General features: G+C 32.2%; 1 protein-coding gene and 3 pseudogenes across 1 annotated transcript; all 4 read right to left on the reverse strand.

Annotated features, from left to right (window-relative positions):
* Positions 1-643: 643 nt before the first annotated feature.
* Positions 644-6,687, reverse strand: LOC128192937 (uncharacterized; annotated as a pseudogene).
* On the reverse strand, positions 1,661-2,135 carry LOC128169999 (uncharacterized; annotated as a pseudogene).
* A 4,877-nt stretch (positions 6,688-11,564) lies between the features above and the next one.
* On the reverse strand, positions 11,565-14,994 carry LOC128157974 (uncharacterized). The gene is made up of 3 exons (XM_052820649.1): positions 14,265-14,994; positions 13,438-13,569; positions 11,565-12,834 (listed from the first exon to the last, which is right to left on the reverse strand). Exons 1-3 carry the CDS (start codon positions 14,992-14,994, stop codon positions 12,440-12,442), a joined length of 1,257 nt encoding a protein of 418 aa, XP_052676609.1. The 3' UTR covers positions 11,565-12,439.
* A 235-nt stretch (positions 14,995-15,229) lies between these two features.
* LOC128192943 (uncharacterized) lies at positions 15,230-23,367 on the reverse strand (annotated as a pseudogene).
* Positions 23,368-24,562: the final 1,195 nt, after the last annotated feature.

Consider the following 24,562-nt stretch of genomic DNA (forward strand, 5'->3'; position numbering starts at 1 on the left):
TTCATTTCATCATTATTTAAACATATGATCAAATTTACGTTTCACAAGTCAAGAAACTAGAAAAGACTCCTTCCTTAAGTTAGCACCATATCGAGTGTTGTGAATGCATGAACACAAAAAACAAGTATAACGCGCTCTAATATTTATGATGACCGTTGATTTGTTTTCTAAAAATATATATTGACAGAGCATCTGAGGAAACATATAAGCAGTTTTAGTACTCTAATGTATACTGAATTTAAGAAATTGAGAGGGATGTGACATTACAAACATAACGTTGAGATCATCTCTAGAACAAGTTAGATGCTTGATATTTGTTTAACTATTACAATTTGGTGACTTTTAAAAATATTTCATATATTTGAACGAAAAGAATGAGGGCAGAATATGTGAAAATTTGACTTATTTCTATTCCAACAAGTCAGATGGTAATATTTGTTAACTTTTGTGACGACAGTAGTTAATCGATCCGATTATAAGTAATTTCAAAAAAAAGTGAGGAAAACCCTTTAATAGGACTAATGCTAGAATGACATACATAAAAAGCGTTTTCAATAAAATAATCAAAGAGGATTCAATAATTCAAACATCTTTAAGTAAAAATACAATGTCAAAATATATTGAATATCGACAACGGAAGTTTTCACGCAAGAAGAAAACCAGAAAAGGTAGTAATGGGTACAGACTCGGTCCAATAACCTTGTCCACTGTGCCGACTGACCCAAACAAAGTCCCCTCTGTCTAGCTGAAGTACTGCCATGTTTGTTCCCGTCATGTGACCAGCACCGTTACTAGTATACGTTCTGACTTTACTTGAACCATTATGAACAATTTCTAGATACAAATGTGTACTGGCGTATGCATTTACAGCAACAAAGAAGACGTATGTCCCGTCAATGGGGGCAGTGGATTTCCCAGTGCTTCGATTGTATACATTTCCTTTATTGGTGACAACGTGAGGGAACACTAAGATGTGTCCTTGCCATGTGCTAGAAGAAGCCGTTACACCAACTGTGAATCCTACACGTCTCTCCGTAGCTGAAAGAAGATGAGTACATAACAAAATTCTATTGATAAGACTTTATAATTGAGTGAAATTTTTGTGGGTATACCATTTGAGTTTACCGTGCAGTTATAAAAATAAAGTAAAACTTAAAACGATAACCAGTGCGTTGAGAAGAAAAATAGAATATGCGTTATACTACTTTTGTCATTCAACACTTACATATAGTCTTAAAAACATATTTCCAACCCAGTACTATTTGACCTACTCCGAAAGAAAAGCAATTTAACAAATATTTAGTTTCATCTCAACTGTTCATATATGTAGACCATCTTTTTTTACGCTAAAGTACACTCTGTTTTAATTCTCACACATTATATGGTACAGTTTGAGGTATAACTTGACGTTGTATGGCTAATAAAAGATTTGTTTCTATTGAATATACAGAACAGTTTGGGGAATTAAATAAATATTTGTTCTTAAAAACTGCAACAATCCTTAACCTAGCATTGTTTTGTGAAAATCTTAATTTTTATTGTAAACACATTTCGGTTCTTAAGAAAGGTATTTTTTTCTGTATGAACAATTATGGTCAATGATAAAAAGATATCCACTGATAAAATCGCTCTAACAAGGTCATCAAGCACGTATTTAGCGCTAATTTTTCTGAAACTCATCAATTATCTTATTTACATTCAACTCATACCGGGTAAGGTCATTTGCAACCTTTATGAAGTTTACTGCAATTTCACCAAATCTATTGCCAGTAGTCCTAAACTTTTCTTTGGTTTTCACAGCCTGTTCCTTCAACTTCTGGTTCTCGGTTCTCAGTACCTGTACCTCATTTTGCAAGATTGAAATTTCCTTTTCAGCATCACGGAGTCGTTTGTTGCTAGTTGACATGCTTTCTTTTATTTCGATCATATCTTTCATGAGACTATGGACATTCTTCACCAGTGACATTCAAATCAGAGTCTCCTGGTTTAACAATTGTCTAAAAACATCGGTCTTAAAGTCCCCTGATTCATCTCGTAATGTGCCATTCTGAGTTTCCCCATCAGTAAGAATAGACAAACAAATTGATGGGATTACACACAGGAACCCGAGTATGATGTACGACATCATGATTAGAATTAAAACGACTAAAGGATATGTAGTGCTTATTTATACCTTTGACCAAAATAGATGAAGGGTACAAAATTCAAGGACCATAAAAGGGAAAACATTCTGCACATATTCCAAAAATAATGCGCAGTTAAAGGAGAACTACAAGTATTTAAAAAGTAAGCATTTTTAATTGCTTTCGACAGTTTTCTTCTATACTAACTCTTGAATCTACTCCAAGTAAGCATGGGCGTGGTTACTCCTTTAAACTTAGTAAAGCTTTAATGATTAGACGTTCTTTTGAAAATAATCCTGTTGTCAAACAAGAGACAAGAAGTAAACACCACACTTCAAACACTGTAATGACGGAAAGGGATATTTGTGTTGTATTTGATTTTGAGATTATGATGTCTAATAATTACTTTTTCTTTTCAGGGATATAGGTATATTGCATATGTCGACTAGGTATGTACATGTAAATAGGGAGTCATACTATTTTGGTCATATTTTTTCATAAATAAATGTAGAAATACAGGGTTTTTTTTAGGAGTATCTTGTTCTTACTTACCCCATTTACAGTGCGTGCACAAAAGCTTCTTTGTGAAATTGAGCACACTAAAATAAGGATGTAAAGACATTGTTTTCTTTTATTCCTATAAATGTGACTTGCTAATGATCAGATTCAGCATAGTTCCTTTATCGAGAAAACACTCTGCACGTACATCATTTTATAAACTACATCTGTTATATATGCACAACAAAACATTAATATTGCCCGGTATAGTGAGCAGTAAGAGAGAATCATTTTAGTCGGGGATACTCTACAGTCCCTGATAAGCCAATAAGAGTGTACTGTGAAGTAATAAGTTAAACAATTGAGGTCCCTAGAAGAGGACTATCTTAGTTGTACAACTTTTTATATATATTTTTTAACATCAACTAAATCATTTTTGTTTATTTTGTATATGTTATGAATGGACAGGACTTTCGAATTATTAAAAAATTGATTTTATATTATGTTTTTTAAATTCGTTTTTTTTTTGTCATTGAATCTTCAAACCTGTGCAAAATATCTATTAAGCTATCTTTGTAGGATGACATGTCACATAAATTGAGTTGAGTTACCCCTAAGATAAAATATTGAATAGTTTCTTAGTGAAGTTGAAGTATATATTTAGAAACATTTTACTTCGTCTGGTCATGGTTTACTCGAGGAATCTAGATTTGACTAACATAACAAATTTTTTAAGACACAATGTGTATTTTAGAATAGATGCTTAAAATACACTAAATCCTCACAAGCAGTGTAAAATACTCTTTTACAGGCTCTTGAAATCTGTTAAATTCTAAAACTTTACATTTTTATTGATTTTTAGAACGAAATTACATTAAATAAATAAACATGAGGAACTTAACAATATTAATTAAGATGATATGATCTGCATATACAATCTTTTTCTTGCTTCTATTACTATTTTTTTGTCAAACTTTAAATTTGTATATGGTCGTATTATTCGTGTCTCCTTCTTATGTGTCAAATGCTGGAACTAGCAATAAAGGCAGAAATAGTATTCTGAAGATTTTTAAAGATGGCAAATAACAAGATCCATTCAAAGGTTTTTCTAGGTAGAGATGTCGCTGATACTAAGATACTGTTTTTGTCAGTAATTTGTTGTTTAAAAATACAGGTGGTAGGGAATGGGTGGAGGTGGTTAAAATTTCAAATAGAAATACATAATACATATACATACGAAGCGAAATATGGCTGATGCTTTTAAATTTTGATAAAGAGATACGAAAGCAAGTTAAATGTAGTATGAAGAAGTGTCAAGCATACTTGTATGATAATAAGCTAGTGTTCAAAGAGAATGAGAACAAGAGAGAAGGATTCCTTCAGGTGTAACAATTTGATAATCACTTAGTATTATGCTTTCAGTAAATTAAGATATATAATGGTTTCCTTTAACAGAAATTTGGTTATAGGAAAGTCCATTACAACATTTAAAAGTTTAAATTTAAATAACTGTGGTCATTTAGGCATATGCGACGGTTTACAACTAGTCTCAAGACGATTTTTTATCCATGCCTGATTTTCAAGATCTTCAAATTCTAAATATTGTCGAACATCACACTTAACCGGCGGCGATATTTCAAATTATAATCTAATTGTCTCTGCGGAAAAATGACTTGCATTATTTAAAAATCAGGAAACTAAAGAGATATCTAAAATGTTAATAGACAAAAACGTTGCTAGGTAGACAGAAATGAATTGATGGAAATAGAAAGGAACACAAACAAAAACGGGTATATAATAAAACTCACAGTGTCAATCTTTACAAAAGCATGTTCCGAGAAACTTATGATTGTTCGATGGTCTTGTCTGTTTTAATAATAATAAATTTGGATTTCCTTCAACAGAATCTTGGTTTAAAGAATGTCCATAACAACATTTGAAAGTTTGATTTTAAATAGCTATGATCATTAAGACATATGCGATGGTGTACAAGTAGTTTCAAAAAATGTTCATAATCTTACATGATTTTCCCTATCTTCAAATTAGAAATGTTGTCGAACATTATGTTAAACTAACAGCGATATTTGAAATTATTATTTAGTTGTCTCTACAGAATATGTGACTTAAATAGTATTTTTTGTCTCGAAAAAACGATAAACAGATATCTAACAATGTTAATGGATAGAAACATTGCAAGATAGACAGAAACGGATAGGGGGAAAAGAGAGTTACACACAGACAAAAACGGAGATACAGCAAAGCTCACGGAGTCAATATTGATATATTAATATTAATATGAAAAAGAAATGCTGCGACACACTTAAGAGGGCTAGATGTTTATGGCCAACTATAGACTGTTTTTGATCTCCTTTAGAGGGAGAGCTCTATATCGAAATATAAAAAATACCCAAATTTAAAAGGTAAAATATATAGATTTTTTACTAAAAATATTTCAATCTAAATTAATCTATCTGCATTCCTAAGGAAAATAAGATGGCTAATTTGTTGACTATCCAGCCTCCTTTAAAAGAAGGACTCTATATAAAAATATGAGAAAATACTCAAATTGGATCGCCTTTATTCATGCAAATTACTTCACGATTCAAGATTAAAGATTCAAGATTCATGATTTAATTAATAATCCAAGAAGTGGAATTTTGAAATATGAATCTAAAATCTCAAATAAGCTTTCTTGGCTTTTGTGGTGTTTTGTAAAATTCGGTTTTCATTACAAAAGAAAACCAGAGAACGTCGTAAAGGGAATATCATGAGTGTGATCACCATTCCTCTTAACCAACTGGCCCAGACAAGGTCCTTTTACACAACTGGAGAACCGCCATGTTTTTTTTCCTTTTGATAGCTAGCAGCGTTGTAAGACATCGTTTATCATTAAGGACATGATCATTTTGAAAACCTCCGGTGATGACACATTAATTGACAACTTCAACTGGGACTTCTGGGATTGCTCAACATCTGCTTTGGATGTTACATGTGTACAGTGTTGTTAAGATTACCTAACATTAGTTTCAAGCTACAATGTAGATTGGTCATTTCCTAATGCAGACAAGTTATACACCAGTTGTTCTTGGTAATCCTGTACTGTGAGTAACTTGTGGTTCATATCACCGACAGATCTATTGGCGATGATGGAATTTTCAGTGAATTTGCTTTCAATTACATTTGGGAATGAAATGCTCAGTTCCATTTTATGTTTATTCAAATCCAGCAACGTCACAAAAAATATCATACTTCTATCTTGATGTCATTTAGAATTGTCGATGTATTTTTTTCCAAGCCTTCCAATTTTTCATTCACATGATTTTCATTTTGAGCACGGCTGATTGAAATTTGGTGAAGTTCCCCTCAATTCTACCAAACCTCCAGTGTACAAAATTTAATGCCCGTTAAAAGGAATACATTTTGAACAAATTTCATAAATCATGCTCAATAAAAGAAGTACTAAAGTATTCAAACGCGTTACAATTTGTTTTTGATTTGAACAGTTTTTCTCCTTTAATATATTCTTGAATCTACTCTCAGTGCCCGTGGGACTTAAGCTAGTAAAGCTTTAAATAAATAAATCCTCTTACAAAGGAAAAAGGAAAAAATCACAAGTGAAATAAGAAAAGCACAAACACTACACTTGAAATACTTATACATAGTCCAATGACGTAGAATTTTTAACATGGTTTACATTATCCGAAAATATATACAGGCATGCCAAAAATTCAGTTTTTCTCCGCTTTCATCTATAAAGTTAATAACCTTGATTTTATTTTTCATTGTATTAAAATTATGCCGTTTTACACATATGTTAAAAAAATACACGGCCATGTAAGTATGCAGATAACAAGTCCATATTTAAGGCCTAGTTCTGACACCAACTGAGTCACTCAGGTGACCTTATGCAATCGTCCGTCGTCGTGCGTAAAGCGACGTACGCCGTGTGTTAACAATTGAAAATTTTTGTTTTTTTTAAAACTACTTGGATAATTATTTTCAAATGAGGTATGCATGTTTGGAGTAAGGGGAACATAAATTGTAAATTTCATTATTCTTACCCCATAAGGATCATAGGGGCAGGGCACAAATTTAGAGCTTGATAGAAATGGTATGATCTATGACCAAACAAGTGTACTTGAAGAAGTTAAAAATTTCTACCGAAGTTCACATACAGAAAAAGATTCAGAATTCTAAGATTTAGATCGTGAAGATATTAATCAAAATTATGAAGTTTCAAAGTTGGATATTATATTTCCATAATTGTGGTCGCTAGACAAAACCACAACTGAAATTTTTGTTGTTTTAAGATTTATGAAAAATTACAAGTCACCTGGTAGTGACAGATATACTGTTCAGTTTTAAGCTCACCTGAGCCAAAGGCTCAATCACAATTTGTCCGTTGTCTGTCGTTGTTGTCGTCGTCGTTGTTGTAAACTTTTCACATTTTCATCTTCTTCTCAAGAACCACTGGGCAGATTTCAACCAAATTTGGCACAAAGCACCACTAGGTGAAGGGGATTCAAGTTTGTTCAAATAAAGAGCCACGCCCTTTTTAAATGGGAGATAATTGAGAATTATTGAAAATTTGTTGGTATTTTTCAAAAATCTTCTTCTCAAAAACTATTCAGCCGGAAAAACTTGTGTGGAGGCATCATCAGGTAGTGTATATTCAAGTTTGTTCAAATCATGGTCCCCGGGGGTAGGGAGGGGCCACAATTTGGGGATCAAGTTTTACATAGGAATATATAGAAAAAATCTTTAAAAATCTTCTTCTCAAAAACTATCAGGCCAGAAAATCTCAAATTATAATGGGAGCATCCTCAGGTAGTGTAGATTCAAGTTTGTTGAAATCATGGTTCCCGGGGGTATGGTGGGGCCACAATTTGGGGATCAAGTTTTACATAGGAATATATAGAGAAAATCTTTAAAAATCTTCTTCTCAAAAACTATTAGGCCAGAAAAGCTCAAATTAAAATGGAAGCATCTTCAGGAAGTGTAGATTCAAGTTTGTTCAAATCAAGGTCCCCGGGGGTAGGGTGGGGGCACAATTTGGGGATCATGTTTTACATAGGAATATAAAGAGAAAAATCTTTAAAATTCTTCTTCTCAAAAACTATAAGGCCCGGAAAGCTCAACTTTGAGTGGAAGCATCCATAGATAGTGTAGATTCAAGTTTGTTAAAATCATGGTCCCCGGGGGTAGGGTGGGGCCACAATAGGGGGATCAAGTTTTACGTAGGAATATATAAAGAAAACCTGTAAAAATCTTTTTCTAAAAAACTATTAGGCCAGAAAAGCTCAAATTAAAATGGAAGCATCCTCAGATAGTGTAGATTCACGTTTGTTCAAATTATAGTCCCCGGGGGTAGGGTGGGGCAACAATTGGGGGATCAATATTTACATAGGAATATGAATAGAAATTCTTTAGGAATCTTCTTCTCAAAAACTTTTAGGCCAAGAAAGCTCAAATTTAAGTGGAAGCATCCTCAGATAGTGTAGATTCAGGTTTGTTCAAATCATGGTCCCCGGGGGTAGGGTGGGCCACAATTATGGGATAAATTTTTTTTATTGGAATATAAAGAGAAAATTTTTTAAAAAATTTCTTTTAAAAACTATTTGGCCAAGAAAGCTCAAATTGGCGTGTAACCATCCTCAGATAATGTAGATTCAAGTTTGTTCAAATCATGGTCCCTGGGGGTAGGCGGGACCACAATGGGGGATACATTTTTTATATATAGAGAAATCTTTAAAAGTCTTCTTCTCAAAACTATTAGGCCAGGAAAGTCCAAATTTGAGTGGAGGCATCCCCATATCATATAGATTCAAGTTTGTTTAAATAATAGTCCAGGGGTGGGGTGAGGCCACAATGGGGGATGAATTTTTACTTAGGAATATATAGAGAAAATCTTTCAAAATCTTCTTTTTAAAGACTATTTGGACAGAAAAGCTTAAACTTGTGTTGAGGCATCCTCGGGGAGTGTAAATTCAAGTTTGCAAAATTACAGTCCCTAGTGGTAGGGCGGGACCGTGATGGCGATTTGAATTTTTACATAGGAATATATAGAGAAAATCTTTAAAAATATAAAAAAAATAAAAGTTTTCGGTCCAATACTCAGTACTTAGTGTGAAAGCACAGGTTATGAAATTAAAGGTAGATTTAAGTTTGATGAAACCATGATTACCTAGATAATAGTGGGGCCACGAAATGGTGGGGGGGGGGGGGGGGAGGGTATATAGGAATAGAGAAAAATCTTCTTTCAGGTACAACAAGAAAAGGGGTTTGGTATTTACCAAAAAATAAGAGGTGGATAAAAATTGGCAAATTTTCAATTTTTTTTAGCAAGATCTACTGTACTCAGTTGTCAAGATATTTTGATACTGTAATGCTAATTTGATCAGATTTAAGGCAATTGTTGCTCAGGTGAGCGATGTGGCCCCTGGGCCTCTTGTTTATCTATTAAACTCAATTACATGTATTTTCTACAATAAAGCACATCCTATCTCTCAGCGTTTAGGAATTATTTCATGTCTATCAAAAGGGAATTAACCTAGACAATACTTTAAAAACTGTTGGTCTATTATACTAGTAGACATTTCCAGATTTCGGGATCTCGAAGTCGGACTCGTATACTGACGAATACTTTTATCCTCAGATGTAAAAATACGATTTTAAAAAATGATTATCAACAATAATACAGAACATTAGGGCAATGGAAAATATCACTCAATTGAGGATACAACAATGAACACTTAGCGCAAATAGCCTGCCCTTTCAAATAGTTTAAAAATGCATTGATTTCCCATATCTTTACCATTACGCATTATTTCACGATGTTAAGCATTTCAAAAAAGATATTTGTGTTATTGACCTTTTCCCACATATCAGCAACAGATTTTACAACAATTTTTAAAATTAACATGTATCAGTACATTATTAGATGTGTGGTTTTCAATTTAAGAGAGAGAGTGAAAAAAATCACGTTTTAGTAACTCGCTTATTTTTCTCTCAGGAGCGCTTTTGTTTTTCCTTAAAATATACTCTCTCTCACCTCTCCTTCTTTAAAAAAAATTGGAACTCACTGATTTATATATACAATGTACGTTTGTTTTAAATATGAAAGTTCATTTGGCGCTATTATTTGAACACCCCCTTCTCGTGATGACGATTTCATGCAAATGCTTAAAGATTTAATAATGTTTTATGATACCACCACTAGAAATAATTTAGCATTTGGCATCGACTCAATGATCCACGGTATTAAAGGTTACGGAGGAATGTGTTCCGTCTCTTTGCACGACATCCTTATTAATTCTTTGATGTGCGACGAAAGAATCGCCAAAATCTTTGGTAGAGATACTAGTAAGAGACATCAGCAAAAGATGTTTTCATGTTACTGAAAACAATGTTTTATCACCAAAATCAGAGTGAAGCTTTTCATGCTATGACTTCGCTCATACACGTATTATTAATGTTATCCCTCCTTTTTTTGTTTCACCTGCGACCACAGGGTGCAAGATCGATTTTCTAACATCGAATTTCTAACAACTCTTATGTTATCAACATTCCGTAGCCGTCCTTTTCCCAAATACAGACCCTTTTGTCACTGCATATCCTCGAGCCTAAAAAAAAATTGACACCCTGCACTTCAGCAGAGACAGTGTAGAGAACTAAATAAAAAATAGACAGTTTAACATGTATTTAAGAAATGAAATTGTACGACACAATTTGTACCTTGTGGGCAGTCAATAGCTTTGTCATGAAGAAGAAAACAGATGATGACTATAATTCCACATTAACGTGTTATGTATTAATACAGAATAAGGAAAATTATCCGTGTATAAGTTTACAAATGTTAATTTTAAACTTTTCATACGACCCCTTATTTATTTACGTACATAGTTCGAGTCCGAGCTCGATGTCGCTTTACGCAGATGATGTCTAATAAATGTTATCTATAAACTTATTACAGGTTGTCTTAGTTATAGAATAAGATCTACTTTGAATATTCTTATTTTTAATACCCAGTCAGATTTTATAAAAGGAAGATTCGGGGGGAGGGTGGGGGGAAAAATTAATTTTGATTTAATGCACTATACTGAACATAAAACAAAATCCAGGAATGTTTGTCCTAATTGATTTTGAAAAAGCGGTTGATTCTATTTCTTGGTCATTAATTTATAAAGTCTTGAATTATTTCGGTTTTGGTAATTATATCATCCAGTGGGTTAAAATACCGAACACAAATTTTAAAGTTTCAGTGTTGCAAAATGTCTTTTTATCCAATTACCTCTCTATTGCATCCTATTTATTCCTCCTCTGTTCTGAAATACTTTCAATTCTAATAAAACAAAACAATGAAATGGAGGGAAATACAATAGGCAGCAAAGATCTTAAAATTAATCAATATGCAGATGACAAATCATTTATTTTGGATGGTTCACATCATCAATATTTGCATCTGTAGATACTCTAAACTTTTATTCAAACTCTTCTGGTTTGAAAATAAACAGTTCCAAAACAAAAATCATACCGATTGGCTTAAAAACATTCTCAAAGTTGGCATGAAAACAGTGTTTATAAAAAGTACAAATGGTCAAAACTTCTCTACTCCCATGCATCGGTATGAAAAACTTGTTGCAGGTAGAAAGAGTGGTCATTGCCATTTTTAAGATTTTTTTTTTTTTTTTTTTTTTTTTTGCTGCTCCAGAATGAAAGTTATGGGAATCTTCGACTGTGCATGACTGTTTATGGGCAATGGTACTCAGATGATCCTTAAGGCGTATTGGCCTCTTGTTCAAAAACAGATCAGATCATATTATGAAACTCGTATTTTTGTTGACACAATGTTGACTATAAATAAACAAAAATAATCACACCAAAAGAATAAAACATTTTGTTGGATAGTTTCTTTATTTTTTCGGTTGTTCTGTTTTTGACCAAAGAAAATAAACATAAGACTGGTTGTTAATAAAAATCAAAACAAAGAAACATTGAGTTATACTTACAAATACTACATAAAATATGCAAAATATCTACCTGCGAATATTTCATAACAAATCAAAAATAGAATGTGAAAATTTAGTAGAAATACTACATCCTTTTTAAGAAGAAAACAAGTTGTCCATATACATTGTATTAGTTCTATCATTAGTTTTAATAATAATCATAATAATAAACATTTCATTAAGTGGTATTTTGTTCTCACTGACATCAAGTTAACAGTTTGTTGAAAAAATGATAATAAAAGTCCTTTGTTTTTGGATACTAGATTTTAATCCCGAGTCACGGATATATATTTGGTAAATATATATCCGTGATTTAGGGTTAAAAGTAAATTTTTGTTATACAATCATAAACAGATTCACATTTATATTCAAAGTATAAATATAAACGTATTACAACATCTGAACTATGCTACAAAAATAAAAACACGTACGACTGATTAAAAAAAACTCTTTCAAGAAAATATACAAAAGCAATAATGGACACCTTAAAAAGCAAATGTATTTAAGATTAGTTTAATCTCTATATATTGTATACGAAATAACATAAATTACTTTATAAACCGCTTTGAGATTTTTTAAAAAAAAGTAAGCTGGCAAAATTTCGATATGCTCGTATAATATAAGTAGAAATTAAATCTATCCATTGTTATTTGATTTTCTACATCTAAATTAAAAAAGGAAATTTTGAATTATAACACTTATATATAATTCTATATATCTCTAAATGGAAATTTTAGAGAAAAAGATTTATTATGCAAAAACTTTGAGAGTCGATTTGAAATTAAAACTTTTATTGGTAAATATCTGTTTTCATGCCAGCAGAAAACCAGAAAATGTTGTTATGGGCACGGAAGTGGTATAATAACCGGTCCCACTGCTATGACTGATCCAGACAGAGTCTCCTTTGTCTAAATGAATTAAAGCCATGTTTGTACCCGTCTGGTGGGAGGCGCTAGAGCCGTAAGCCATTGATTGGACAACATTTAAACCATTATGAACAATGTTAAGATACACAGTTTGACTGCCGTATGAATTTACGGCAACAAAGAAAACGTAGGTCCCGTCCTTAGGGGCGGTGAATTTCCCGGTGCTTGGATTGTATCCGTTTCCATGATTGGTGACGAGATGAGGGAACACCAAGATGTCTCCAGACCAGGTGGAAGACGAGCTCGTTACCCCGACTGTGAATCCTATACTTTTCGCACCTGTAACAAAGATGGGATAACGCAGTGTAAAATGTATCTGTTTAGACAATACATCCGAATGGAAGAGTCTTTTTGTTTTCAAATGTTTCTTTTATACATCAAGCGGCATTTTATTAATTATTTTTTTTCAATAAAGGACATTATATATTGAATGTCATCTTGAATATTGCACACTTGAGGTACGAAAGACGAATATAGAATTACGAAATCTTTTCTCGAAATAAGGAGAAAATGAACTTGTAATAACAATATCTTTTATCGTAATTACGAGATGAAAATATTTTTGTGTGGTCCTATTCGTCTTTCTTACTTGAGATAAAAATAAAAGTAAAAGTAACTTTATTGAAAGAAATCACAATTTAAAACATTATTTAACATCTTATGATTAAGTTCACTAAGTATCTAATATCAGCAAAATTAAAAAAAACAAAGTTCACATTTTTATTATGAATAGAAATTTTATAATTTTGTATATTATACTTTCATATGACTGTTGTAAATAGGATGATAAGTAATGATAAATTAAAATTTTAAAAATCGAGGCAACAGTATTTAGCACATGACTTATATAATATAAAACGCGTTATTACGTTTTGAACGTACCACAGTTGTTCAGCAAGGACATATTCATTCTGAAAACCTCCAATGACGACACAGCAGCCGATAACTTCAACTGGGACTTCTGGGATTGCTCAACATCCGCTTTGATGGACATTATAGTACTGTTCATATGATCTAAAAAGATATCAAAATCGTGCATCACTCTTGCAAGTACACAAAACGTTGTAAGACGTTATTATTAGTACTAATGAATGTGCGTTGCATTGCAATAATTTGGATCGCATTCAGCCGCTTCTGAATAGTGTGCATGTCCTGTTTTATCATGAGACCTGATGCGACCACTTAATAACATGCAAAGAATGCGATATATACATCGTGCAACTTATGCGCGAGCTCGTGCGATGCTAAATCATTCCGATCGCAAAGTGTTGTAAAGTGCTCGTTTGCTAATTGTGAAAAGGCTTTTATTGAGCAAAACCTTGCCGTAGGTTTCAAATATTTTAGTGTACTTCTTATTACCAAGAAACTTACGGCTAATAGGTTCATCGCAATTTTAAGCATTGAATGCCTATTTCTGTCCTTAAATATACCGGGCCGTGTAGACAAAATTGAATACCGCGTGTTGTGTGATTTAATAATTTGACTGCACGGCCTGGTGTGTTATTTGACGTGTTCATAATCCGTGATCAGGTTTGGCGTGTCATATGAAATTGAACGTCACAGAGTTCCAGTGGAAATATAATGGGAGATATACACCAAGTTTGAATAAACATGAATGTGTTGTACAATTAATGTGCAGAAATTTAAATAATCTTATATTAAATTAGAATGAATTATCTTCTATAAAAAAACTTGCTTTCACAAAGTACCTGAGATTATTTTCATTAAGCCTGATTGGTCATTTCCCAATGTAGACAAGTTATATACCAGTTGTTCTTGATAGTCCTTTGAAGTGATCAACTTGTTGTTTATATCACTGACAGATTTACTCACGATGGTGGAATATTCAGTGAATTTGCTTTCTATGAGAATTGGAATAGATTCATTTATTTCCATTGTATGCTTATTCAAGTCCAGTAACGTCACAGACAGATAACGTACCTCTATCTTGATGTCATTTAGAATCGTCGACATATTTTTCTCAAAGTCTTCAATTTTTTTATTCAAATGTCTTTCATATTTAGCCCGGCTGAATGAAACTTTTGTAAAATTCCCTTCAATTTCATCAAACCTGCTGTCAGTAGTCTTAAACTGCTCTTGAAATTTTACAGCTTGTTCTTTCAACTTTCGGTTCTCGGTTTTCAGTAAATGTACCTCATTTTTCAAGCTTGAGATTTCTTTCTCCGCATCATTGAGTCGTTTGTTGCTAGTTGACATGCTTTCTTTCATCTCGACCATATCTTTCATAAGACTATGGACATTCTTCACCAGTGACATTCGAATGAGGGTCTCCTGGTTTAACAATTGTCTGAAAACATCAGTCTTTGAGTCCCCTGATTCATCTCGTAGTGTGTCATTCTGAGTTTCCCCATCAGTAAGAACAGACAAACAAATTGATGGGATCACACACAGGAACCCTAGTATGATGTACGACATCATGATTAGAATTAAAACGAACGAAGGAGATGTCGCGCTTATTTATACCTTTGACCAAAATAGATGAAGGGTACAATATTCAATGCCCATAAAAGGGAAAACATTTTGTACAAATTTTAAAAATCATGCGCAGTTAAAGAAGAACTACAAGTATTCAAAAAGTAAGCATTTTTAATTGCTTTTGGCAGTTTTCTTCTATAAAAACTCTTTAATCTACTCCAAGTAAGCATGGGAGTGGTTACTCCTTCAAACTTAGTAAAGCTGTAAATGATTAGATCTAAATTATTAGATCCTCTTATGAAAATAATCCTGATGTCAAACAAGAGACAAGAAGTAAACACAACACTTCAAACACTTAGGCAAAACTATAATGACGGAAAAGGATAATCGTGTTGCATTTGTTTTTGAAATTATGATGTCTAAAAATTATGTTTTTCTTTCCAGCTAAAAAAAATCTTGCAACATTTTTCCTTGTTTTGTGACTATTTCCATATAGTAATATTGCATATGTCGACTTGGTATGTACATGTAGATAAGGAGTCATACTATTTTTAGCATAATTTTTCATAAATAAATGTAACAAAAAACAGGTTTTTGGGGAGTACCTTGTTCTTACCCCCATTTACAGTGAGTGCACAAAAGCTTCTTTGTGAAATTGAGCACACTAAAATAAGGATGTAAAAACATTGTTTTCTTTTATTCCTATAAATGTGACTTGCTAATGATTAGATTCAGCAAAGCTACTTTATCGAAATCAAAGTACTGAAGAACTGACGGGAGTTGATTTTGTCGATATTTATTTATTTTAAAATCACTGATATGTTATTTTGCATGACAAGTACATGTAGTTTCTAATTTGAATTACGCACATTTTTATAATATGAATTTTTGGACTTTTTCAACAAAAATGTCGAGAAAACCCCATATGAATCATGATAAATAATATTTAAAGATAAAATTAATTCAATCAAACTATGTATCAGTTATAGAAATATTTCTCGAAAATTGTATGAATCCAAGCAATATTGAACTCTAGTCTCGTTCAACCAAACGCTCGACTGACACCGTAAATCCCCGGCAAGGATTTACGGAGACAGCCGAGCGTCGAGTAAACGAGACTATATTGAACTCTGGCGTGGGAATACATAAAACTATAAAAAATATTTAAATTGTTCGTACCATTTAAAATCTGACTATTTTCAAGGTATTTATAAATAAGTTTCCTTGAAAAACAATGCTTTAGCATACATTACATCGAATTTGTCGATTATTTTCAAGAACTAAGTCTTGTCAGCAGCAATGATTTGTGCTGGGGTCCAAACACTGTTTCACTTTCGGTTTGTCTGAGTAACTGCTTAGGAGAGTTGATTAAAATCAACTCCGAAAAACACGAATACATTAGCATTCAATGCTCTACAAACAAGCAAGTCGATGAAAATTGTAATCAGGAACGGAAATCGTTTTTTAAATTGCACAAAATATAATGTGACTATTTTATATTATTATTCTTTTTTCAGATCAGGCATTTAAAAACAGTATCTATACATCGTTTCTGTCTTAGTTTTGGATATGAAATCGTTGATATTCGTTAACGTCAAACAAATTATGATATTGTTTCACTAGCAATGACATTTATTGCAACCTAACGGCTAAGAAAAAAAACCGGGTTTTTTTTATAGTGACATTTAAAATAAATATGAATATTGATTCAGTTTGTGTTAATTCAATAACGGTTACAAACTTAAAACAATGTTGTGTTATCGACTTCATTAATAATGGTAAAATGCTATTAATACTATAAAATGAGCATTCAATATTTATCTTATTTACATGTTTTTGTTTCTTTTTCGTTTTAAATTGTACATTAATCAGCTCAGAAAATTCATCAAAGTGCAATGGTTCGGAAACACGCCGATGAACTTTTTAAAAAACAGATTAACTACCTATAAATGTGAGTTTTATGATGCACAGCTGGTGTTGCGATACATACATACACAAAATAGGCAAAAAAAATTTAAAAAGTAAGTCATACATGACCAGGAAGAATTTTTAAGGAATACTGGATGAACTTCAAAAGAAGGCCCAATAAAGCAATGACTGAGTGAAATAATTGATGCCGTTATAATTTTTTTATCTGCTTTTAAATTTATTAGATGTTGGAAACACAATGATTGGAATTATCATATTTGACAGAAAATACAGGACACAGAATAAAGGAATCTAGATTTGACAAACATATCAAAGATTTAGAGACACAACTTGTATTCTAAAATAGATGCTCAAAATACCCTAAATCCTCACAAACAGTGTATAACTATTTTTTTGTCAAATTTTTAATTTGTTTATGGCCGTATTATTCGTGTCTCCTTCTTTTGTATAAATACTGGAACTAACAATTAACGCAGAAATAGCATTTTGAAGATTTTCTCAGAGGGCAAATAACAAGATCCGTTCAAAGGTTTTTCTAGGTAGAGATGTCGCTGATACTAAGATACACTGTTATTGTCAGTAATTTGATGTTTAAAAATACAGGTGGTAGGGAGTGGGTGGAGGTGGTTAAAATTTAAAATAGAAATACATAATGCATATACATACGAAACGAAATAAGGCCGATGCTTGTACATTTTGATTAAGAGATAGGGAGGCAAGGTAAATTTAGTATGAAGAAGTGTCAAGCTTATTTGTATGATAATAAGCTAGCCTTCAATGAGAATGAGAGTAAGGGAGATATCTCTTGAGGTTATTTTGGTACATACATTCAGGAAACATCGCCTTTCAAAGTGGGAGTGAGAAGGGCAGACCTTGATGAGGTTATGGATTTATGTATCAGCTTTCCGGTTTGATAATGATTGTAGTGGCTTAGCTATTTATTTTTCACGATACAAATATCTAAAAACAAAAAAAGGCGCTTACAAATCCCGCCCTTTACCCCAGTATCTCGTCCCTTCTACTTTTACATAGAATTTTTAGTAAATCGGACATAAAACATTCAACATTATTTCTATTGTTGATGAAAAAACATGAATTATATGTAGCAATGTGATAATCACTAAGTATTACGCATTCTGTAATTTAAGATAATTTATGATTTTAACAGAAACTTGGTTAAAGGAATGACCATTACAACACTTGAAAGTTTGAATTTATATAGCTATGGTCATTTAGGCATATGCGACGCTTTACAACTAGTTTTAAGAGGATTTTTTTTATCCTTAACTGATTTTCAAGAACTTCAAATTAGAAATATTGTCGAACATCACATTTAACCGGCAGCGGTAGTTAAAATTATAATTTTATTTTCTCTGCGTAAAAATTATTTGAATTGTTTAAGAAACAGAAAAATGGTTGAAATAGAGAGACACAAAAACAAAAAACGGATATTTAATGAAGCTCACCATATCAATCTTAACAAGAGCATGTTCCGACACACTTAAGATGGTTTGATGGACTTGTCCATTTGAATAATAATGAATTATGATTTCCTTTAACAGAAAATTGGTTTAATGAATGTCCATTACAACATTTGAAAGTTTGATTTTAAACGGCTATGATCATTTAGGCATTTGCAACGGTGTACAACTAGTTTCAAGAGGATTTTCATATTTTTAGATGATTCTTCATATTCAAATTAGAAATATAGTCAAATGACTCTATATAAAAATATGAGAAAATACTCAAATTGTAAAAATTATATTTATGGAAATTACTTTGTAATTCAAAATTAAACATGCAAGATTAAAGATTCAAGATTCATGATTTAATCAATTATCGAAAGAGAGGAATTTTGAAATTTGAATCTAGGATCTCGATTAAGCTTTCTTGGCTTTTGTAGTGTTTTGTAAAATTCAGTTTTCATAACAGAAGAAAAGCAGAGAACATGTTTGAAGGGATCACCATGAGTGTGATCACCTTTTCCTCTTAACCGACTGACCGAGACCGAGTTCCCTTTGTACAACTGGAGCACCGCCATGCTTTTTCCCGTTTGATAGCCAGCAGTGTTGTCAGACATCGTTCTGACTTTACTGATACTATTCAGAACAACATTGAGATAGAAAAGATTTGAGCTGTGCGAAACAACAATAACAAAGAATGTCTCATTCGTAGGGGCGGAAAATTTCCATTATTGGTGACAACATGAGGGAACACTAGGATGTCTCCAGACCAGTCGCTAGACGCGCTCGTTAACCCGACTGTGTAGCCTACACTTGTCTTTGTAGCTGAAATAAAGATGATATAATACGCAGTTTATAAATTCATGAAATATTTTTTCCATTGACTATAACATTGACCATCAAAAATAAAAATAAGCGAATGAAATGCAAATGCTGAATACGAAAGCCCAGAGGGTTCATTCAATATTCAAAATTCGAGATTCGAAATACAAGATTCGAAATTCGAGATTAAATATGTAAATCAGCCAATCAAATCATGGATATGAAACCTGTATCCTAACAACATCAAACTAAATAAAAATAATTTCTACTTGTTCTAACATTCAAATAAATGTCTAAATAAATCATATGAAAAGGTTATATAATGGTTAAATTTACTTTGATGAATTAACCCTACACAGAATAAACAATTTAATTAGTAATTACATTGTGTGCTTCGTGAATATAAGCAATTTTGTTTACCCTGTATGTTTTTCCCCGATTCGTCTTAACCCGTAGTGTATTCGTCCCAAAATGTAAAAAAAAAAATGGTTCGCGAAGAAAGATCTGTTTATTCTAAATAATTAAAACTGAGTGTGGTTTCTGAGTTTCCCAATCCATAAAGATAGACAAACATCTGAATGGGATAACACACAAGAACCCTAGTTTGATGTGTGACATCATGGTTAGGATGAAAGTGACTAAAGGACATATAAACCTTCTTTATACTTTTGACCAAAATAGTTGAAATGTACAAAATTTAATTCCCGTAAAAGGAAAAATATTTTGTACAAATTTTATAAATTTAAATGATAAATAAATAAAAGAAGTACTAATTTGTTTTTGATTTGAACAGTTTCTCTCCTTTAAACTATTCTTGAATCTACTTTCAGTGCCTGTTGGAAAAGCTGTAAATGTTTCAATACTCTTAGCTTACTATGGAAAAATCACAAGTGCAAGAAGAAAAGCATAAACACTACACTTGAAATACTTAGTCAAAGTTCAATGACGTAAGATTTTTTTTACATGGTTTAAATTATCCGAAAATATATACAAAAGTTTGAAATTTCAATATTATGAAGTTTCAAACTTGGACAAATATTTCTCGGAGACGCTAGATGAAGAGATAACTGAAAAAGAAATTTTGTTGTTTAAAAAAACGTGAAAACTATTAAGTCACCTGGTAGTGACAGATATACTGTTGAGTTTTTTAAGTTTCTTAAGGTAGACCTAAAAAATTATATTGAACTCAATAACATGTATTTTCTCCAAGAAAGCACTTCCTATCGTTCAACGTTTAGGGATTCTTTCATGTCTAACAAAAGGGAATAAACCAAGACAAAACTTTAAAAGCTGGCGGCCTATTACACTGATAAATGTTATTCATAAACTTATTAAAGGTTGTCTTAGTTATAGAATAAGATCTACTTTGGATAATCTTATTTCTCTTAGCAGTCAGGTTTTGTAAAAGGAAAATACTAGGTTTATTTTTGATTTAATACACTATACTGAACATAAGAAAATTCAAGGACTGTTGGTCCAAATTAATTTTGAAAAAACTATTGATTCTATTTCTCTGTCATTTATTTATAAAGACTTGAATTATTTTGGTTATGGTAATTATATAATCCAGTGGGTTAAAATGATGAGTACAAATTTTAAGGCTTCAGTGTTTCAAAGTGGCTTTTCATCTAATTACCTCTCTATCAAAAGAGGTTGTAGACAAGGTGACATATTTATTCCTCCTCTGTGCTTAAATATTTTCAATTCTAATTAAACAAAACAATAATATAAAGAGTAATACAATAGGCAGCAAAGAACATAAAATAAGTCAATATGCAGATGACGCATCTCTTATTTTGGATGGTTCACCTACTTCATTATTCGCATCTTTAGATACTCTAGACTTTTATTCAAACATTTCTGGGCTGAAAATAAACGGTTCCAAAACAAAAATCATACGGATTGGCTTAAAAACTTTTTCAAGGTTATCTCTTTTCCAGGTTTTTTTTACCACACGAGATGGAAACTAGATAAGGGCTCAGCAACTTTAACTTATTGGGTATGCACTTTTCTGTCTTCCTTGAAAAAATTACTGAGTTGAATTATTCTTTACAAGTTTCAAAAATTAAAATCATTCTTAAACAATGAAAAAGAAGAAAAAGAAGAGTTGTGTCAAACAGCAAGGTGACGTAGGCCTGTGTGGGGTTTTTTTGCTGGCCACTCAGCCATGGCGTTTTGGATCAATACGATTTTGCTGGCTTTTGAGCTAAGACTACGCAATATGTGTATATTTCACTTGAAACAAGCGTCATTTTTAACTTATTTTGACGCAAGAAAAAGATAGTTCTTCCTATCAAAAGTCCAAGGTCTTGTTATAATGGTTCTTAATAAAACATGTATCCTAGCCATCTTTAGTTTATCTATGAAGACATATGCTGATATTTCCTATCAGAGTAATGCACTTTTCAATAGTTGGTCATGCAATATATTATCTTAAAGTTTTCAGCAAGATCATAGGTTTCTCAATCCTTGTTGGAAATTTCAGGTAGAGAGGAAGTGGTGATTGCCATATTTTAGAAATTTTTTGCTCCAAAAATGAAACTTATGAATTTCAAACTTACTTCAATAGTCAACTTTCCATACTTATGTAGCAATATACCTTTATCACCTGCATATGGTGTTTTTGTCTCTCAGTTAATGCTCTTCTTATGAACAGTTCTAAGGCGATGCAAGCTACTGACAAACAAGTTGATAATTGTCTACGGACTTTTCCGGGTTTTTTTTCCCGATTACGACAAGGAGCACACGGCGGGTTTGACCAGTCAGCAGAGGATGCTCACTCCTTCTAGGCACATTATCCTACCTCTTTTTTTCTCTTTAGAGGTCCGTGTTGCTCTGCTTTGAATTTGTATTTCGTTTTATGGAGTTTTGAAATGGTTGACAGTTTGTTAGTCATTTTTCATTTATATTGATGTTTATTTGTATAGTTCGCATCCACAGCTTAAAATATATTCCCAGAAACTTTGTCAAGAAAACCTTTTTAACGAATAGATATGATATAGCGATTATATTTCATAAGTAATTACCGAATTGATTATGTAAGTTTAAACGTTTCATTTAATCTTACAATAATAAATTTTTCAAAACACGTGATGACGTTTACTTGATGTGCCCAGAAGCCGTGTTTAGGTTTGACGTGTTATTTTAAATCGAATGGCTTCAATGCTAACATAATGGGAAATATACACCAAGTTTAAATAAAATGAATTGTACAATAAATATGTAGAAACATAGATAATCTCTTTTTAGGATAAATCATCGCTTTAAAAAAATATTAAAGTTTGATTGGTCATTTCCCAATGCAGACGGGTTATACACCAGCTGTACTTGATAGTCCGCTGAAGTGAGTAACTTGTTAATATCACTGACAGATCTCTTCACGATGATGGGATATTTAGTGAATTTGCTTTCAGTAAGATTAGGAATAGATCCATTCATTTCCATGGTGTGTTTATTCAAGTTCATTAACGTCACAGACAGATACCTAACCTCTATCTTAATGTCATCAGAATCATTGATGTATTTTCCTCAATGTTTGGATTCAAAAATCGTTTATACTTAGCACGGCTGAACGAAACCTTCGTAAAATTCCCTTCAATTTCATTAATCCTGCTGTCATTGTCATTGAAACTTCACAGCTTGTCCTGTCAACTTCTGGTTCTCGGTTTTCAGTAACTGTACCTCATTTTCAAGCTTAAGATTTCCTTCTCTGTATCGTTGAGACGTTTGTTGCTATCGGACATGCTTTCTTATATGCAGACCATATCTTTCATGAGACTGTGGACATTCTCAACCAGTTTCATTCGAATCAGTCTCCTGGTTTAACAGTTGTTTAACAGTTGTCTGAAAACGTCGGTCTAATTCATTTCGTATTATGTCGTTCTGATGGTTAGATTATAAACAACTGAAGGACATGACAAGCTTGTTTATACATTTAGCCACTAATTTTCAAAGGGAAAAATCCGATGACTGAAAAAGGATACTCATTTTTCACAATTATTTAAAACATACACAGTAAAACAATCAATTGAAACTAATAACGCCTAGGTATTTGTAATAGCTTTTTTGAGCTTTCGAGTGTTTTTCTGCTTCAAAATGCTTTTGAAGTCTCCTTTTGGGGTCGATTGGAAAATTCACCGCTCACGTTTGTTAAGTTGTTCATGTTTAAACCCTCTTGTAAAGGAAGGTGCAAGCAGCAAAGGAACGTAAACAACACACCAAACATACTTGGGCAAAGTTCTAAAACATGGGGAAAACAGTTTTAAATCTCTTTTACATTACAGTAGCATGCGTTTGACGTGAGATTTTTAAAGATTAGTGCGAACGTTTCTCTATTTGTCGAGATACTGTTGTATAGGCACATTTCATTTTATATATATATATATATATATATATATATATATATATATATATATATATATATATATATATATATATATATATATATATATATATATTCACAACTTTTTCATACTGCCTATTCTTGTTGCATGAATTCCAGAAGGAAAAAACTTGACAACCCAATGAGTGATTATGTCATTTATTGACCAAATAAATGACAAAATTATAACTAAAGCACATTAAATGTAGAATCACAATTATCCTATTAGCTAATGTAATAACTGGGATAAGGTCTTATGATAAATTAAGGATTTAAGCCTAGAAATGTTAAATTGCAATTATTGCTTATCCCAGTAATTATTACATAATGAATATAACATTTTTTGCAACAAGAAGGTGGCGTTAATAAAAAAAAAAAGGGCCACAAGGCATGCTAAATGCTTGCATGACGCATGCAGCGCCACCCAAGGAAAAGGTAATTCTACCACAAACATGTGATAAAGGAAAATTAAAGCTATTTGCTTAACACCAAAAATAATTACTTAATGCGCAACCACATGATAAACTCAAATAAATCTTTAGGAACTTGGTAAAGGTATAATACCTTATCATGTTGTTCATGACTAGATAAAACAATATGCTGCAATGAATAAAAGAAATAATTGAATTTCACTCATGGACATATGAAAACATTAGCATATCACACAACACTTGGTTATGTTCATGACGTGACTAGAAGAAACTCTGATACATTAAAATTAATTTACCTGGCAAGTTCAGGAAAATTGCATAAACAATGCACTAGTATGATGATGCCATGACTATGTATACAAAAATAAGAGCAGACAAATTCTAAACTCATTTCAATGTTCTCAACTGCACACATATACTTCCTTATACAAGTATGATGAGGTCATGACCATGTAAATAATCTAAAGACAAATTCTCAACTCATTTTAATGTTCTAACTGCACATAAATAATTCCTTGTACAAGTATGATGTTGTCCTGACTACC

This window comes from Crassostrea angulata, chromosome 1 (assembly GCF_025612915.1).
Source record: "Crassostrea angulata isolate pt1a10 chromosome 1, ASM2561291v2, whole genome shotgun sequence".
NCBI classification, from domain to species: domain Eukaryota; kingdom Metazoa; phylum Mollusca; class Bivalvia; order Ostreida; family Ostreidae; genus Magallana; species Magallana angulata.

Coding starts and splice junctions, on each gene's coding strand:
- LOC128157974 (XM_052820649.1), bottom strand. CDS start 14,994: ATGATGTCGTACATCATACTAGGGTTCCTGTGTGTGATCCCATCAATT. Junction 13,570..14,264: donor CTTAATGAAAATAATCTCAG/GTACTTTGTGAA, acceptor ATATCTTTTTAG/ATCATATGAACAGTACTATA. Junction 12,835..13,437: donor GTCCTTGCTGAACAACTGTG/GTACGTTCAAAA, acceptor TCTTTGTTACAG/GTGCGAAAAGTATAGGATTC.